The following is a 19,571-nucleotide window of genomic DNA, read 5'->3' on the forward strand; positions in this document are numbered from 1 at the left end:
GTTAAGACTCATAGCCAAAAGGGAGCTAGGACTCTGTGGTTTACTTTAGTACAGTAATAGTGAAGGTTTGTCACTTAATTGAGCTCACCTCTTGCACTATGTTGGGAAGAGAATTTCTGAGTAAATTGATTCGGTGACTGCCACTTACTGTGAACATATTCTTGTAGATTCTTCTGTGCATCCTAACAATAGTAGCTACATACATGTTTTGGTTAGAGTGAAAAATAAGAAGCTGTAAAAAGCCACCAGTCAAGACACCATATGGGTGAATGAATTTTGCAAGTGTATTTACAGTGATTAATATGACCTAAAGCCTTACATGTACTTTTGAGTAATGATGCTGGTTTGCTACAGTGTCTTTCTAAGCAATGAATCTTTTTATTGAAGCTTTGAATTGTAATATACTGTAACAAGTAACAAAGTAACTCTGAAGGAAGGCTTCTAGTTTAATGACTTAATAGACAGTTTGAGTCTGAAATTGATTTTTAGATTATAAAGTTCAGTTTAAAAAACAGAATCAGAGTTACCCACAGGCCAGGATTGGAAAGACATGAAGTAGCCTACTGGAGGTAAACAAGGCTTCTCATGCTTTTTCACAGGTAAATTTCTTGAAGGTCTACTTCTGCTGTTCTACTCACAGTAAAGTTATTGATATACAGCTGGTAAAAAGAGGAGAAAGAGTACTGTGTTTCCCCTCTGATAATGGCTTTATATGTTTCAGTCCTTCGAGGCCTTTTACTGAGACTTTCATTTACTATATGCAGTTCTATTGAACAGGTCTTCACAGAGAAAGATAAATGTATACGTAGAAGATTCAGTGTCATATTCTCAAGATAAATTACACTTGTATTTTCTTTACAAGGTGTTTACTTATTTGAGTCTAATTTCAGGCTTGGGGTTTTTAGATGTTCTTCAGTCTTTCCTGTTCTCCATGCAGGCTGTCTGAGGTGTTGCATAGCAAACTGCTCATCTCTGCTAATACGTTGTGCCTGTTGCTTACACTGTATGCTTCTTCTATGGGAGATTTCTATTACATGTTGGCGATTATTATTTCTTGCAGTAGTTCATGATTTCCAGCATTCTGTTCTCCAAATGATTGGGAGTTATTACTGGCTAATATTTTTTCCTGTCAGTGGTATTGTATTTTATTTACTGGCTGCCAGAAGCAATATGATTGCTTTTATAACTCCATTAGTCAAAATATACTTAGCATATTTAAGATTCAAATAGAAAGTGGTTTACAGATTATTTTGATTTAATATTTCTTTTTAATCCAGCAATCTGACCCCTATCTTCAGAATTAATGATCTCATTTTTAAATATTAAACTCTTCTTGCTAAACAAAGGGGATGTTTAGTGACATAGCTCTTGTACTGTTAAATATGAAAAACCGGTTCGTTGTATACAATTTACAATGTTTCTGCAAGGGCTGATGGACAAAGTTTTAACTTGTGGCATGCAATGTTTCTTACTTAGTTTCTGGACTTCCTGTTCCTGTGTATTTAAAAAAAGTGAAAGGAGTAGAATTATAATTTAAAATCCTTCTTGGGCTTTTTATAAAAAGCAGGAAGGAAACTCTCTGATGGGAGGTTTGAATATGCAATCTATGTTACTTTTGAATAATAATGGTGACGAGGTTGCTCTGTGTTAGTTGCAATAATTACAGATTTTTTTCAGTAGTCATACCTAACAGTACTGGGAGGGAGACTGAACCAAATTTGGCATATTGCCATAGAAGGGTGGCTCACAAGGCATTGGCTTTTTTGTTTGCCGTTTGATTTCCCAGAAAACATAAAGGAAGAGCTTGAGGGTTGGTTAAGTTGCTCTTGCAAAGGATTGTAAACATTTTAAGAAGTTGTCGTGAAGCAGGTGTATTCCACACTACAAAATGCTTAGGAGATACCCACAATTTAAAATAGAAGCCCCATCAGAAGTTTATCCAGACTATGTTAAGTCCTAATGTCACCTGAGGCCTTTCAAGGGAGGAAGATAAACCTGCAACTGTTCTGCCAATTTATGGAGGCAATAAGAAGTGTCTGAGTGGTGAGGAAGCTCTTTGGGGTTGCTTCTGCAGAAAATGTGCATTACAGAAGGCCTGATAAATTATGGTGTTTGTGGAAGTGTGGGATTTTCTAGTCATAGTGATTTATTTATTCCCAGATAGAGGCTTCTGTGAACATCTTTGTTAATTATGTGCTTCTTTCTGTAAAGAAAAAATCAGTTACCTAATCCTGAGAATGGATACTGGGACATAGACCAAAGGTTATTTATTCCATTATCGTGTCTCCAACATTGGGCAAGTGGAGCAACAGGGCCAACATAATGTGATACTTCCCCAAAATATTTCCCCAGCTTCCAGTTTTAAGTTCAGGTATTTCCTTAGTCAAAGGTGGAGTCTTTATATTGAATAGCCCTCAGTGGGTTTAATTTGTTCAGTTGCTTTCTGAATGCGTGTGTATTGGTAGCCTCTAGCAGGAGGAGGTTCTGCGGGTTAACTGTGTGTTATAAGGAGAATCACTGCCTTTTGTCTTTTGGAACCTGTCACACAGCAATGCCATTTATTGCTGGCTAACTCTTCTATTGGGAGAGAATGAGCAAGCAGTCCCAGTTTACCTTCTCCGTGCAAGTTTCAGCCTTCTGCGGTTTGCAGGCGTAGCCCTCCAAAAGCACAGGAATTTTAATTTAAAATGATGTATAGTGGGAATAAACGCATGTCTGAAGTTGTATGTTAAAAGGATTAGAACTTAAATCTGCTCATCAGTTTTTCTAGACAGCGGTACAAAGTGTAAAAATCGCGGGTGTATGTTGCATAGATGCTTGCATAAAATTGTGTGCAGTGTGTGTGGAGAGAGGGAGGGCTGAATGTATGTGTTTATGCAGAATTGCTATCTTTGGCTAATTTTTGCCGCTCTTATTAATTTGAATTTGATAATGCACAAATACTAATTGACAGGATCGTTGGCTTTCTTACATGTTATTTTCCTTTCCTAGCTGCGACAATTAGTTAATATGTGCATCAACCCGGATCCAGAGAAGCGACCAGACATAACCTATGTCTATGATGTAGCGAAACGTATGCATGCACACACTGCGAGCAGCTAAAGAAACATCAGATCGTGAAGAAAAAAGCAGAAATAACCCAAGTATTTTAAGTAAAACATCCCACCTCTTTGTTCGTGTGTTACTGAAATGTAATTATTTGAATCTTACTGTTGTGCTTTGAATTGTAAAACAATTTATATACAAGCTTTGTTATTTTCTGTTTATTTCTATTTTTTTGTATTTTTTCTAACTTGCAATTTTAGGACAAGTTCAAAGATGTAAAGCGTAACTTTCAAAGATACCGAGAACCACTGTTCGTCATGTTAAGTGGGTTCAAGTATATTTTCTTTAATAACAAAATTGTATTCAGTTGGGCCTCAGTTCTAAAACACAGTTGCACTTTTGCACATGATACAGATATTAGGCTTATTATCCAGAAGCAAAATGTCTGAATCTCTCAGCTTTTTAGTAATTTATGGAAGGTATGAATCAGCACAGTTAACTTTATTTTAATCTTTGTTCTAAGAGGGACATAATTATTATAGAAGGTTATTGTATTTTATATTGAATTGTAGTTTGCAGTTCTCAGCATAAGAGTAGACAGGCGATAGGATTAGTTCTCTGTTTGCCAAATGTGATGGGAAAATAGTTTCAGGAAAAATTGTCACACTGAAATTTCAGTAACATCCCTTTTTGTTTTGTTATTCTGTCATAATGCACATAAAACATTTGTTGAAGGTTTTCTGGGAAAATTTAAGGTGTTGATTCTGCAATGTGATCATTTTCAATAGACTTGTGCAGCACTGCCCTGGGGCAATAGGAGTCTGCATAGTTAAGTCTTAAAACCATGCAGATGCTTCTTGTAGCAAATAGGGTTCTTTTGAGGCTAGTGTTTATGAGAAGGGTTGATTAAAAGATGCGATCTTTAAGTTACAACTTCCCAACTGTTTATGTATATGTCACTGTTTGTAGATTTTTGTGTTTAAAATAATTTGAATGACCTTACAGTATATTTAAATTTTAAAATGTTTTTTAAATACAGAAACCTTTTGGAAAAGATATAATAGTGTAGTGTAACACAAAATGTATTCTTTGTGAATATCTAGTTCAGTATAGTGTATCTGGAGAATTAGTTTCATATTTAGCAAAAGTAAATTTTAGCTTTTATGTTTAAGAGAAAAGTTGCCACCCCTTCATTTGGGAAATATGTATATGCAAAATGTCTTACAAATACTTTATTAGTTGAAAAGGAAATTCAGAATATTTTTGCTACACCTTAGTACCTTTTTGGGTATGCTTACATAATATTTTTATTGTTAAGGAAGGAAGGTGTCTTGTTTTTAAATGTGGTAAAAATGGACGGACTGAAATTCCTTGAGTTTCAAGATTGAACTTTTTATACGGAACTGTCAAAACATAATTATTACCAGGGGTATTGCTGAGAAGCTGTTACGGTCAGTTAAGTCTTTTTCCTTGTGTGGGTAAAAAGAAGTTAGTTCAAATAAAAGCAGCGGTATGTACATACACATATAGGTCTAGATACAGTCAGTTCCTTGAACGCTCAGATTTTTTTTTTTTTTGTTTCTCTGTGCAGCTTTAATTTTTGATTTGATATAAAAATACAATTGTAAAGCTTGTGGATAAAACGTTCAAGCTAGGTCAGGTTTTTTTTTCTGGTTTTATATTTTTTAAAAATACAAATACTATGGAAATTGTGCTTGGCAAAATACAGGAGTTTTTAAATAGTATGTGTCAGATCATTGGCTTATCTTAATACATTTTTTTTTTTTATCTGAAATGTCCAGATTTGTAGTTTTCCTTCTAGCTTCTGTGTATACTTTATCTTGTAGGACTTCAGTGGAACAATTTGTAGGGAGGACGTCTTTGAGAAACCTTGGTTTGTGTCTAGCAACCTCTAGATTTGTTTTCATTTATTATCTGATTATTGAATTTTAAAAAATATCGTTATATTCTATAACAGTAGTTCATATGTCATAGAATGACATGCTTTGTATTGGAAAAGGCAACACAATACTTGCTTGACTGCCAGGATTATCTCTTAATATGCACAAGTACTCAAACCATTTTTTTTTTTTTCTGAAATGTACTAGAACATTTAAAAAATCACTGGAAAAACCCCAACACAGTCAGGCTATTTGCATCTAATATTATGCACCAATTATTGAACTTTTCCTGAAAGAAACCAATAATAGATTTTTTTTTTTTTCCCCCTCCTGTCTAGAAGGATACAATGAGTAAAGAAAAGATGAGTTAAGAGTTAGCAAATGTGCATACTTAAGCATTTATTTTTTTATTGTGTGGTTTTGGGGTTTTTTTTTAGTATTTATGATTAAATCTTGTGCTGAGGAAAATAAATAGTTGCTCCTATTTTAAAATCTGTAAAATGAAAGGTACAGATGACTCTGGTACCGAACTTTATAATTAAGAAGCCCATACGGGTTAATAGAACTGCTTATAAAACTGGGGGTTGTAGAATCTATCCCCTAAGTAACGTAGGAAAGTAAGTCAGTTATAACACTCCCATGTGTGCTATACACTTATGAAATATTTTCTTTTATAAAACACCATTCTACGTTTCATATGTTGTTGATGGTGACATTTGGCACTTTTTTTTAAGCTATGGCATTACACGTTTATTTTCTTTAAAGAGAATGTGTTACATTTCTAACCAAAATGTCGACTAGCTCCTCCTTTTATTTCAGTAATGCTACAGTATTAACTTGCTTCATGAGCTATGTGCTTTGAATGACATTGCATAAAATCTTTGTCGTCTTGAAAGCTCCCCTGCTGTGCAGTAGTCTAATAGAAATAAAACTTTCAAATATTAAATATAATGTAAAAATGATAGTGTTTCTATGATATGTTTTCAAAGTTTTCTTGTTACAGAGAGAGATCTATGTTACAAGTAGATGCTACCTATCTTGTGGACAGTTTACTGCTTCCAGTAGTTGATTATAGGTGAGTTTTCTGGGCTGCAACAAAAGACAGTACACTCAAAAAAATCTTTTTCATCTTATTTGTCAAAAATTTATCTAAAAATACTCCATCAGGTATATTCACAGTTAACCCAAAAGAGTGTGTTTATCTAAAATTTAAAAACAAATCTAAAATTATTTTCAAATCATATGAAAATATCTGAAAAGCATAAAAATAACGAAGAGCTCCCATTATGTCCTCAGTCCTGTGAGCTCTTGTTTATAGGTGGGCTGGTTTTGATGTAATTTTGGTAATTTTGAGTGAACCTCATATACTCACATGAAGTAATTAGTAGGGTATGCAGGAACGATGTGTTCAGATCACTTTTTATACTTTTCTGTATGTCATTGGTTTGCTAGCAGGGAATAATGTCTTTTTTTCCCCCCTCTTCTGCTGCGCTTTAATGATCCAGCTACGAATTGTATGAGCAGGCAATAGAAGTATGTCGTCTTTTAGTAATGAGGAGAAACTTTAAAAACATGCCAACACACTGGAAGATGAAATACAGTATTAGAAGTGTCTGAGAAGGCTGGTGTTTTATTCATGCTCATGATTAAGCAAGCCATAGAGTGAAATTCTTGACAAGAGGCTTGGAAATGGAGAAGGACTTCTTATGCCAATGGTTCTCAGATATCTCTGAATGGGACCCAAAATCGCAGTGATATTTGTTTTCAACAATCTGTCCATTTAATCTCTGTCTTCGCTGTTATACAGCGAGATGAGAATCTTTAACGGCTGAATTTGAATGCTGGTGGCGAACATTGCATCGGGTATTTGAACTTCTCGGAACAGGAGGTTGATGTGAGGGAGAGTCAATGAAGGCCTTCAAGTCTTGCTTTGTGGAGAGTTAATTTAATCTGGAAGTAAAGGTGCTGGATAGCAGAGTTCAAATCACTGCTCTTCCACCACTTTTAATATTTCTTTAACAGTCAGAAGTTTTTCCAACCCTGCCATATCCTCACATCATGCCAGTGGCAGTGCCGATCTTCTGAATTTCTGATACCTGTTTTGGTCTGGATGAATAGCTAAACCTTTCTGCCAAGATCACCCAAGGGAGGGAAGCACAGGTGCTGGGCGTGCCCAGTGGGGTGTTATGTTTCAGAACATGACTCGAATATAAATTTTTTTTTTTAAGGTTCTTTTTCAAACTTTATTCCCTTTCCTGAACCTTGTTCTTCAGTTGATGCTTTTAAAAACTTGTTTCCCCTTCATATTGAATTCCGAAATCCTATGATTCCTGTCTTCCACTGCTTCTGCTTCATCTGTCCTGTTGTTTGCTCTACCCTCTTCCTGATTTGAAGTCCCTCTGTGTCTAGTTTTCCTAGTGGCTTCTTTCCTTATGACTTTGCTAAACTCAACCCATTTCTGTCTTCTCAAATTTTATCCCTCACCATGGGCAAGCCCTATTTTTTTTCCCTTGATAAGTACGTAACTCCATTGTTCTTCAGTCTGTTTTTCCAGCCTGACGCCTTTGATTTCTAGTTTTAGACAGATTTCCTCACTGCCTCAATCATTCCCATGACCTTGTCTTTAGTAAATACTGTTCACTTTATTATCTCTCATTTCTAAATTCCCTTTCTCTGATCACTACCTGCTCTCTCTTAGCTTATCTGTCTGTCTCTCTCCTCTACCCTGTCACTCACTCCTTTTGGGATCTCCAGTCTATTAACCTTTCTGACTCCTTTACTCTTCTCAGCTGCCTCCTTCCTTCATTGGCCTCACTTCCTTTGACTCACTGGTCTTTATTTTCATCTCTATCTGCTTCTCTATACGTGGTTTCTTTGGTTGCTTCTCACAGTGCCCTGTCTCCATTCCTCTCCCCAGACATTTTTTCTTGTGATTTCTTAAATTCCATTCCTGCCTTTCCGAATATCTCTGAAGAGTATGTCAGCACAACATAGCTTTGGACTCAGCTTTGCCTTACTTGTTTTAATTCTTTTTCCAAATGGACTTTTTAACTGCTTTTATCCCACTCTTTTTTTTCTTGTTGAACTTGCTTGCAGGTTTGCTGTTCATTTTATTTCTCTGTTCATTCTTGATACAAAAATGTATCTTCAAAACCAATCCTGATTTTTTCAGAATTGTTCTGCTTCTAAGAATCTGTTTCTGAACCAGGCTTCTCTGCCTCTTGAGTTTTCCCCTTTTATTTCTGTATCTTTTATGTCTTTCCCTCCTTTTATTCAATGGAGGCTTCCTCTTTAAATCCTCCTTTCATTTCCTTCACTAGCAACCAAGTTTCTCTTTCCTCTGTCTTGAAGTGGATGGCACCCATCATCCTAAGAGGTTCTCTTTTTTTAATACTTTGCCCTTTTTTGCCCATTTGTCATCCCCTAATTTCATGTACCTGAACACCCTCCCTCCATTTTGTTTTCAAGTTTTTGGCTTTACACTTTAGTTTGAATGCCCAAAAATCCAGTGCTTCCTTCCCCAGCTTGGTTCTCCCATAGTTCTATCTCCAGATGATTCCCTGAGTATCCTGCCACAGTCTCAGACCTGTTCAGATTCAAAGATCTAATTTTTCTTCCTAACTCCCTCTAGGGTATTTTCTGACATCCCTGACAATTTTACTTGCCTGTTTTTCAGGGCCGCAACCTTTCTATCCCTGACACTTCTCCCATGCCTGCGTATCAAATATCTCAAAGTTAGTAGTATCAGATTCCAACCCTCTTCATTATCTGTGTTCGTTCTTATCTTTTATCTTCACTGTTTTAACCTCTGTGTCATTTTGACTTCTTTTCTCCCTTCAAAGTATCAAAATTGACAGGACTAAACTGTTGTTGGGCTTTAGCAGTTTCATGTATGAAGAAGGAACTCCACCAAACTACTACTTGTTTTGTGTTTTAAAAGAGACTTGAGTTCCACAAATTTTGTATTATTTCAGGACTGTAGAGCTGGTGTAGGTTCTGTTCCTTCAAGTACTTCAAAAGTTCTTGAATTTGGGCCTTGATTTAGTTTTCTACCACTTCAGATGCAAAGTATTTGCCCTTCATTTCTTTGTATTTACTGTATGAAACTTTGTCATGTCTTGTTTCTGTAATTAGAGCTAACTATTGTTTTCTTGTTATAGCAACTTGATTTCAATGCTTTTACCATTGCTTGAAATAAGAATGTGTTTAAGAGCTTCACTGGCTGGATCCAGTGTTAGGCACAAGGCTCTTCTTTGTTCCTGTCCCACCCTGACACTGGCTTCTCTTATTTGCTGCCCTGTATACCTGGCCTAACTGAAGATATGCTGTCTTATAGTGCAGGGTAGTGCAGGTACAGTGGAGCCAGCTGCAAACGAGGTAGCTTGCATACTTGCAGCAATACTGCAAGTTTATTATTGACAGCTGAATGTTTATTTGTCCTGTAGCTCTAGAACTGAGCTCTGTGCTGTACTACTACTCTGCCCACGCTACCTTAATTTAAGGCCAAATGAGACCTGCCTGCATGGTGGACTGCATGGTTTTCTGTGTAGGTGCACTATCCGACTTCCCAATTTTATCAGGCTTTCAGAATTGGAAGATTGGGTGTTTGCAGAGATTCCCTGTTGATCAAATTGTCTGACCTCTGACTGCTCATAATTATCCATAATCTATGTTGAGATTGAGAAGCAAAATTCTCTATAAGAATTTTGAGGGTTTGGGACTGTAGGATGCAGAGCTGAATGTCACATTCAGTTTGGTGTGTGTGGGTATACACACATTTAATCACTGTTTATTTGCACCAGAATAATTCTTTTTTTCTTTTAGAGGATCAGTTGCTTGTTGGCACAAAACAAAGACTTTTTTAGTATTTTTCAAGTTTGATGTTTATTCTTTGTTGCCAGTTTGTATCATGTCATACCATTAGTTAATTTGTTCTTCTACAACTGCCTTAATGATGGATGGAGGCCTTACACCTTTTGTCTAATTGAAATCTTCTGTTCATATGGAAATAAAAGTTAAGAAATTAGATGCACTGAGTCCTTCCTGATAGTTCCGCTTGCTTTACATTTAAATCCTAGCAATAGGAAGAGGCCTCAAACTGGACAGAAATTGTCCCCAAGACAGAGATGTTTTGGAGTTCCCTGCCTCCTCTCCACCTCATAGCTCATAATTTTCTGGCTTCCCGGGGGCACTTGCTGGGGGGCATGGCACTGCCAGTGTATCGAGGGCTTATAGAAACTTGGAAACAAAAATGTTGATACTGTCTTGCTTATGTTCCTGTGGTGTCCTTTCTCAGTGTGAATAGGAAAACTCCCATTTAAAAATGACTAGGAAGATCTTTGGTATTGTTACACAGCTGTTTATTGCTCTTTACACATTTGGCATTAAAAATGTGTTTGCTGTTACAAAGAGAATTTTATATCATGCAAAGGCACTTAGTTTGCCTTTCAATGTGGTGTTAGTACTCTTCTGTACACTTGGTTTGCTGGTTGTTTCTTTGATTTCAGTCATGCTGTAAAGATCATTAAAGATGAGTATTGCATTTGCTGGTAAGATTTTGTTGGTAGAGGGGAAGAAGGAAGTGTTCATTGATTTGTTTGAATTTGGCTGCTGATTGTGCTTGAATCAAATGGTTAGAATCATGCAGGTTGGAAAGGACCTTGAGAGAGGTCTCTAGTCCAACCTCCTGCTGAGAGCAACGTCAATGCTGAATTCAGACCAGGTCTCGGAGTTTCAGACAGTTGGATCTTGAAAACCTCTAAGGATCGAGATTGTGCGGCTTCTCTGGGCAGCCTGCTCCAGTGCTTAGCTAGCTTCACTGTAAACCTTGTTTTCCTTACGTTCAGTCAGAAACTCCTCAGTTAAAATTATGGCCATTGTTTGTTCTCCTGCCTCTCCTTTACATTGCAAAAAAGGTAAGTCAAATATTGAAACAAACAGAGAACTCGTCATGTTTTATTTTCTGAAACTGTTGTTGCAAACAAATAAATACGTTCATGTAGTACTTCTGCATCCTATATGACATGTACACTATATTCATTTACAACTTGAGCATAAAATAAAATTTTTGGCAGTAAAACTTGATTTAAAAGTTCTGTGATGTTTATGGCCTGGGTGTTCTCAATTGTTGCCTTTTAAATCTGCCAGATGTTTCCTAGTGGAGCACGGTTCTTGCCCGCCTTGGTGAAGCAGGGAAGTCGGGATGCTGAACATAACTTTGCGTTTCTGTCTTCTGGAGCCTGCCTTGAAGAAGCTAGCTTACCACCAGGGATGGGAAGGAAACTAACATGCATCAGAATAACTGGTAGTGATGCAAACTCTTACTTCTAAACTCTCATGTGCTGGTGGAAACTTGCCTAGAGAGATGTATCCAAACTGAGATTTGGCGAGGAAAATGAGTGGGGGGTGGGGGGCAGTTTTCATAGTAGTAGTGGGTTTTGGTAAATTTTCCCATGTGTTAAATGGAAACTCCAAATTTGAAACTAATCGCCACAAACTTCTTGGAAGCAAAGAATGACGAATAGATTCAATTCCAAATTCGACAGAAATTCAGTCTTATGAGGCAATTTCCTTAAACGAAGAATAATTTCTTGATCTTATAAAATACCATTGAACAGTTACCAATCTGGCGGGGTGATGATAGTGGCTGTATATAATTTTTGTACTGGAGCCTTTACAAGGCATGTGTTTCCCTAGACCTGTTTGTGGGGTATCGCAGCTGTCCGGGCTGTCTGGCAGCTGGGGTCCTTTGTCTGCCTCATTCCACATTAGCGGAGCACAGGCGGCAGAGGGAACGTGGTGACCGAGTGTGCCGTGTGTAGCATTCACTTCCAAGCAGGTACTGGCATGGTGTGGAGCTGCACATGCTGCTCTGTCCTCTTCCTTCCCAGCACCAGCCGTGTAGGTCAGACCCTCTGGCACTGGGAAACAGTAAAATTAGAGGTACTGTGTAAACACACGTCTCTGATGTACATCAAGTCCGCCATGGTAGAATTTATTCTGATTTTCATTCATTTGTAATGACTTAATATAATTCAAAAGTTAAAAAAAAAAAAAAAGAGGAGTTGCAAATGATTCAGTGCTTTTACTCTTGTGGGAGAATATCTTATAAGGTAAATCAGTTTTGCAGGATTCAATATGCAGTCTTAGCAATAATGATTTTTGTTGCTTATTCTAAAGCAAATAATTACTTTAGAGTATGATTTCTCCATACTGTGATCTGTTAGGAATAAAATTCTTCCTGATGTGCTTTTCCTCACTGGATGGGAGGAATTAAAAGGTGTTTTTTTTCAGAAACGTAGGAAGAACCAAATGCAGTTGCACTGATTTCAACCCCCCAAAAAAGGACTTGTGCTTGAGGCCAGTCTGAACAGCTGTAATGCTTCCACTTGTAGCTGGAAGGGAATTCCTCCAAGGCCGAAGCTCTGCTAGGCAGACATAGGACAGCTTTCTGAGGACCTCTTTAAAAAGTTCTAATGAGTTCGCAGGGAAGAAAGGGGTCTTAAAGCATTATTGTTGCGGAGAGTGTTTTTAATGTTGTGGCCTCTCTGATCAGTTTTGGAAATGCTGGGGTCTCCAGCCGCAGTATGTGCTAGGCTGAATTCAGAGGAAAGGCTGCGTGGTGTGGTTTTGTTGTTGTTTGTTATTTTTTGATAGTTTTTGGTTTGTTTGCCAAACACTTCTCACTTTAAAATTATAATTAAAAAATGTTCCATATATATGGAATAATAATTTTATATATATTTATGTATATTAGCAAGGCTTACAAAACACTGCATGCTGCTTTATAGGAAACATTTGTAAGTTGACCTGTAGTCACCCAGATATACTTGCTGCTAGCTGCCCTTGACTGTCACATTGCACTGTTGTGAATGTGAACGCGCTTTGTTTGTTAAAATCTAAGGACTGATCCTATGAACATAAAATGCAAAGCGTACACCTTTAAAAAAAAAAAGTTCCGCATACTGCAAAATGAGCCAATTATTTGGTCTTTCCAGAACCCTGTTTCCTGTGTGTGGGTATCAGTGGTAAGTATGGCCGTTAGCAAGGCTGGCGCTGGTTCGAGCATCATTAAATAGAAGCCTGCTGACACTGGCCATTGATCCAACAGCCGGCACAGGGCCTCTGGGCCACAGTATTTCCTCCCCCATCTCTTACTTCTCTCTGGGGATAACCAATTGGAAGAAATGACCCACTTGCCTGGAGTTTTTAGAAGCAGTGGGCAATTCGATGTGAATTGTCAGCTCCAGCTAGAAGGGCAAAGGATCACGCAGTTGACCCTTATCTGTTGTTGGCATTCTGTTGCTGTAACACTTGGCCATCCCTCACAATGTCGTGAATCCCAAGAAGACCTTGTGGAACTCCACCAATGCAGTATTTGGAAAGCTGTCGTCTTTTAAAGCTGTTATGATACAAAAGGGTGGTGATTGTTTTGAGCTGTAATATTTTTTTAAAAAGTTCTGCCTATTTAGTAGTGATGCTAAGCAATCTGTGTGTAAAACTGTATTTTATTTGAAAGTTGCTTTATTTTTCATTCTCTGAGTGTACAAGTTGATGTCGATAGTCCCAAAGGGGCAGAAATAAATAATTTCAGGTAATATCCATGAAATACTGTTGTTTTCAATCTTGACTGTTTTCTTCAAACAGCATTAATAACTCTCAAAACTGCCACGAGCTTTTATAAATACAACTTAAGTATTCTAATATGGTGTGCTATGAGAACTTTGCATGTATTTTGCAATTAATGATTTATAATTATTTTGTTCTGTAAGAAATTTAAATTAGACATGGTATGTTTTTGTTACTAGAGTAGTACCCAAACGCCATAGTCATGATCAGAATCCCATTGTCACTAAGTGGTGCATCTATTTGAGAATATTCCTGTATTGAGTACAGTCCGTCATCTAATTAAATAAAGCTTTGCAGTAAGTTGTGTCACATATTGATTTGGAACGCTGGCAGTCATTTGCCTGCAGCAAAGTACCTTCCAAATGTATAACTTCTACCTGGGCTCTTATTGGAATTTGGCTTTTTTATTTCCTCCTGACTTTTAATTTTTGACTTTGTGTAGGACCATCGAGCTACTGCAAAAAACCCCGTAGATCATAATTGTAATTTATTTCACAGTAATTGAGTGTAAAATTCTGTGCTTAAAATACAATCCTAAAATACAACTTTTAAAGTCATATATTCTGCAGTTCTTTCAAACTTAAAATATGGACAGTGTTACATCTTTACATAACTTTGTAATTTTATGTAATGAAAACCTGAAATAGAAATTCTTTTTGTTTGAGTGCATAAAGTGCCTCAGAGTTGAAATTGCAAAGAAATCAATTGTGTTCTTCAGACCTCTCAATAATTGTCTTTATATTCATTCTTTAAGGTCCTAACTAAGTTGAAAAGCAATATTTCATTCCTGACATTTAATCCATGAAAATGTCCTTGGAGATATATTATTCCCTTAAAATAATTTACGCGTACCCTACAATGAATGCACACTGCTGGAGGTAGATCAGAATCGGTTTTGCTCTGCTACAGGACATAAACAGGAGACATATACATGCCTCATTCGAAATTGGTTTATATAATTGTCATATGGCAAAGGTGTTGTAGTCTTTTTTTTTTTTGTTGACATATGTATAAAAAAAAAGTACAGTATCAAACTCTTAGCAGATGATGATTGCATGAACTGACATTGCATCTTTGGCTCTTCTGATTTGTGTAGTATTTTGTTTAGTTTGTAAATGAATAAAAGTGGTACTTGTGAGCTCAGTCTGTCCAGATATATTAAGGTACAGTAGATTTGCCTGTCTGTACTGTCAGTGTTACCATTTACCTACAAGGATATTGTCCCTCAAATGAGCCGTTCTGGGGGAGGCTATGGTATGAACTCATCCTGTGGCAAGTACTTCTTCGCTTGTGCAGCCTCTAACCACACTTTCAGCTGGCGATACGGTGTGTTATGTCAGCTTAGTGAAATAGGGCTGACTTGCACATGTGCTAGCATTTATTACTGAATGACTGATGCTGTGGGCTTCTTCACCGTGCTCAACTCATTTGTACGCTGGCTGTTGCCAGTCTTACCAAAATGACTGAGAACATCTAGCGCAGGGTTGTCTTTATAGGAGTTAGTTAATGGCTAGAACTTTCTGCATCCAAAAGTCTATTAGAAAACACAATAAGTCATTACTTTGGACTTGTATGCTGCTTGTACACCTCTGCTCATACTTACTCATGTTAATCAAATTATTTTTCCTGCTAGTTAAGAAAGAAGAATGGAGAAAGAATTCCATTGTGGTAGTGCCTCCTCTTTATATTTCTGAACTAGCTAAAAGTCTTAAATGTGTATGGCATAGGAATATCTGTTCTATTGAATTCTATGGATGTCCATCTTTGGACACTATCATAAAGACAGTTGATTATTTACATATACTCAGCACTCATTATGTGGATGTGGGTATCGTAGATGCTTTTAAACTGGGTATCTGAAAAATCACTTGAGTGCTATTGAAAAGCCTCATCTCCTGCTCAGTGTGGAAAAACATGGCACACTTTCCACCTTAATGACCCTGAGCCTATAGGTTGGCCCTAATTGTGTCTCTGTTTCCATTTTATTTTTCCATGCAACTTGCGCAATACAGGTTTCCATCACGTACCAGACAGATGTGCCCAGGCAGAATACTTCATAGCAAATTGTGTAAGTGAGCAGGAGTCCTAGAGGAGTCCAGCAACTTTGGAGTAGCATGCAAACCTCACAACTTCTGCCTTCCTCTTGTGTATTCATAGTTCTGGTTTCTGCTCTTTTTCTGGAGTGTAGCCAGTTCTTACAGTGCTTCTGGCCTTTTTTTAGCATTCCCAATTTCTGTGGGATTCTGCATTTCACACCGTGCTTAGCTCTCAGTTCTGCCTTTTACCTCTTAGCTTTGCTCCGTTCTGTGCTTTTCTGTGCTTTGAGAATCTTTCCTTTCAATGTTACGCCCTTTTCACAGCATCTGGCATGGTAACTTTGTACTTCTCTTATTCTCCTAGTAATTTTGTGCTTGCTTTCTCATGTACTACTTCTGTGATTTGAGGATGAGATTGCTTTTGTGGTTTCTTTCCTCATCTCCCTAGTGGGACATTAAAATCCCTTTCCATTCTGAGAATCCGGTAACATCGTGAACTACTTTGCTAGAGTCCCAGTTATGCAGAAGTTGGACTAGGAGCCTCTGAGCAGGCTTTGTGTTACTTATGTGGATCACAAAGGATGCATTACAAAACATAATTTGCACATGACCGCTATCGAGAAAATTGAGAGGCCACAGTATGCAGGATTTTGAGGGGAAAAAATTTGCCTGAGTGGAGATCTCAAGTAGCGCTCAGCATAGTGCGGGATTAGGTCTTAAGCAAACACTCTTATAAAGAGTACTTGTGCAGCATTGCAAGTAACAAAGCAATTACCCAAAGGATAGCGCCTCTTGAAATGATTGCTGTGATTTGGCTAGCACTGGTAAACTTGCTTGTTTTCTTTGTCTATATTTCATCCATTAATATTCACTGCAGAGCAAAGCAAATAGTGATTTTTTTTTTTGAGAGAGAGACTTTTGTTGATAGATGTGGACTGTATAAAAATGAAGGATTTTTCTGTCATTGTATAACAAATACACTTCTCTTTGATTCAGCACTAAACTTTAAGAACCAATGAGGATCCAGACAGTGATTTATTTTAAATTTTATTGATTTGATTTTTTTTTAATGGCACTTCCTTGTATTGTTGCCAGCAAATATAACTGCATGTTTGGTTATAGTTCCCTAACATCTTTTTTAATTAAAACTTCTAGTTTCTTAGCTTGTCTTTCATCACTGCTGCCCTTAAGGGAAAATATAGAGAGCAGCAGTGTTTTGCAGAATCTTATTCATTCTGCGATAGATGTTGTCTTCCACACAGCTATCAATACACAAATACCAAAATGCTTTTAAATCCTTGAATCTGCCTGAGATTGATACTTACATTATTCATGCTCACTTACTTTTGTAAATAAGTATTTCTTGGTCTATTTACTAATACAAAATGACTGTTTCTATTTTTGGCTAAAATCTGTATTTTTTTTTTTCTTTTCCCAATTTCTAACAAATTGCTTCTTTTGATTTCTCAGGCTTGATGGGCCACTGGCATTGGCAGGTGGTGGAATGACACAATGCAGTATGATATGCCAAAGTAGTTGGGCATCACTTGTCATCTTGTAGACAAGTGAGGCAGAGGAAATAAGAGAATACATGAGTCTCTCAAATATGCAGGCAAAAAAAAATGACATCTTCCATAGGATAGAAATCTTTTTCTCTAACTGCCTCCTTACATCTTGTTCCCAGAGTGGTTCAGTTTCTCATGCTATTTTATCTACACCATATATGAGGTATTGTAAGTGAGTATGTGAAACATTTTACCTGTAATAAATACCTCTATGTATAATTTCACTTCTCTTAAGATTCTTGCTTGCTTTCTGTAGTGCAAATAAGAAGCCATTAAAGGTAGTAAAGATACAATGATCTTCAGTGTTATGACCTATGCTAATTGCAAAGTATATAAGCATGTATCTTGCTATAAAGAACTGCTCAGTTTGCTGTGATTTCATAGCGATTGTTTGGGTTTTGACCGCACAGGATTGCTCACTTTGTTTCAGGCAGAGGCATATCTCAATGGTCCATCAAGTTGTTCAAAAGCATAGATGCTCGTGCATGGATTTAAGGGGGAGCTATCCGTGAACATGTTTCTCAATTTTTGATCCCTCTAGGGTAGCACGGAGACAAATGCTCAGCAAATTTCTCCCTCAGATTATCTGTTTTTCCTGAAGTTTGAGATCTACAAAAGCTTTGTTAAACCTATCACAAGACATTGGTGCCAATAGAATGAGGTTGTTGGAAGAGCAGCCTGTGTCTTTTCTTTACCTACCTCTGAGGATACGCGGTATGCTTTTCCCCCTGTATGCGTGCAGCAAGCATGAGTGAAGAGGCAAATGCAAGCGTACTAAATCCTGCGAAGTAATAGCATAACTCATGTAGCTCACTTGGAAAGCTCACCACAGGTCCAAAGTAGCTCTTCTCATCGTGTGAGCTGCTCAGCTGCATAGTTCCTCTTCTGGATGCTCCTAAGATCTGCAGCAGAGGATCTGTCCCTGGTTGTGGAGGAGGTTGTGAAGGAGTGAATATGGTTATGATGTTGAGAAAAAGGAGTGGCCCAGTACAGAAAGGGAGTTTCCTTAAAATCCTTTGCATAGTAAACAGATGAACTTCCTGAGGATGGTTTGGGCTGTGAGCTTTACAAAGGTTGTGCCTAAAGGTGATGTGTAACTTTTTCTCCTGACTGCCTCGCTTTCAGAGTAAGCACAGTAAGTTTGGTGCTTGAGGTTGATAAGGATCAATGTCTTCCAGATTGCCTCTGTGTTGCTAAAATGCAGTCTAGCTCCTTTATTTTGGAACTTCCTTTATCTGATGTAGGAGCTTAGTATTTTTAAAGATCTGCCTGCAGGTATGTCTATTTGTATAGTTAATGTATAGCAAATTTTGGACCAAACTTAATTTGGAAAGAAAAAACCGATGCTTTCCATTATTTTTCCTATAGTGCATTATCTTGTGTTTGACCATAGTGAAAAATCATCAGCTGTTGGTTTTCCTTTTGATAAATTAATTTTGCAGTTCCTCCCAGTTTCCTCCAATCTTGACAGTTCTTAATAAATGTGTAGTATTTGCAAGTATTTCAACCCTATTTTAATTACAGTTGTATAGTATACAAAAGCCTAGTATTCATTCCAGGTTTGCTGTTTGTTACATGCTCTCATCGAGTCAAGAACATTGCATTTTGGGTCACAGCAGGTTTGGATTGCATTTTTGTGATGGTCATGTGATTGTTTTATGCTTTGGAATGGTGCTAATTTAAAGAGAGTGGCAAATGCAGTGCCCACTGCCACTCCAGCTACTTGGTACTCACCACGGCATCCTCACCTAATCACAGATTTTTCTTTTTAAAAATAATCTTTCCCAGAAGGAGCAGGTGTTAATTCCATGTATGGGGGCAGCCATCATGCAGCAATATGCGTACATGTAAGAGAGAAACCATTTTGGAGGGATTTGTTTCATTTGTGTTTTTAAAGTGAAGCTTGATTACAACCGGTTTCTACACCACGCACGATGGGCGCGTTGGGTCTGTGTGGCTGAGTGGCGCTTTGTGCTGCTTGCATGTTGGCAGCGTTGGAGTTTCTTTAACGCTCATTTAATATCAAACTATAAATCTTTGCTGGCTTCATTTAACCCAAAGTTCAGTTTCTGATATAGCTTTAGCAGTGCTGTTAGGGAAGAAGGAATTGGGACATCATGGTCTCTAACCGGCTTCATTTCCCTGTCTCTCCTTGGCATGCACTGGAGGGCAGAGCATCCCGTGCCGTCAGCTGCCTGCCTCTCTCCTGTAGTGGCAGGCAAGTGTGGGTACCACTGTGCCCCCTTCAAGGAGGCTGGGGAGCGATTCCTTTCCCCACCGCAGCCCTCAGCACTGCTGGCTGGGAATTTAAAGGTGGGAACCATAGCCCCGGAAAATACCACATCTTCCTCTGTGGATATTAGTTTTGGATGTGTTTTGGTAGCAACGAAGTTTTC

The 19,571-nt window shown here is 37.7% G+C and overlaps 1 protein-coding gene across 1 annotated transcript in view; it reads left to right on the top strand.

The window, feature by feature from the left end:
• NEK7 (NIMA related kinase 7) overlaps window positions 1-4,599 on the top strand; it is a 54,606-nt gene extending 50,007 nt beyond the window's left edge. The window contains exon 9 of the mRNA XM_009636190.2: window positions 2,992-4,599. Within this exon, the coding sequence (XP_009634485.1) occupies window positions 2,992-3,102 (111 nt within the window). The 3' untranslated portion in view covers window positions 3,103-4,599. The remainder of the gene's footprint in view (window positions 1-2,991) is intronic.
• Window positions 4,600-19,571: the final 14,972 nt, after the last annotated feature.

This window comes from Egretta garzetta, unplaced genomic scaffold (assembly GCF_000687185.1).
Source record: "Egretta garzetta isolate BGI_Z169 unplaced genomic scaffold, ASM68718v1 scaffold163, whole genome shotgun sequence".
NCBI lineage: Eukaryota > Metazoa > Chordata > Aves > Pelecaniformes > Ardeidae > Egretta > Egretta garzetta.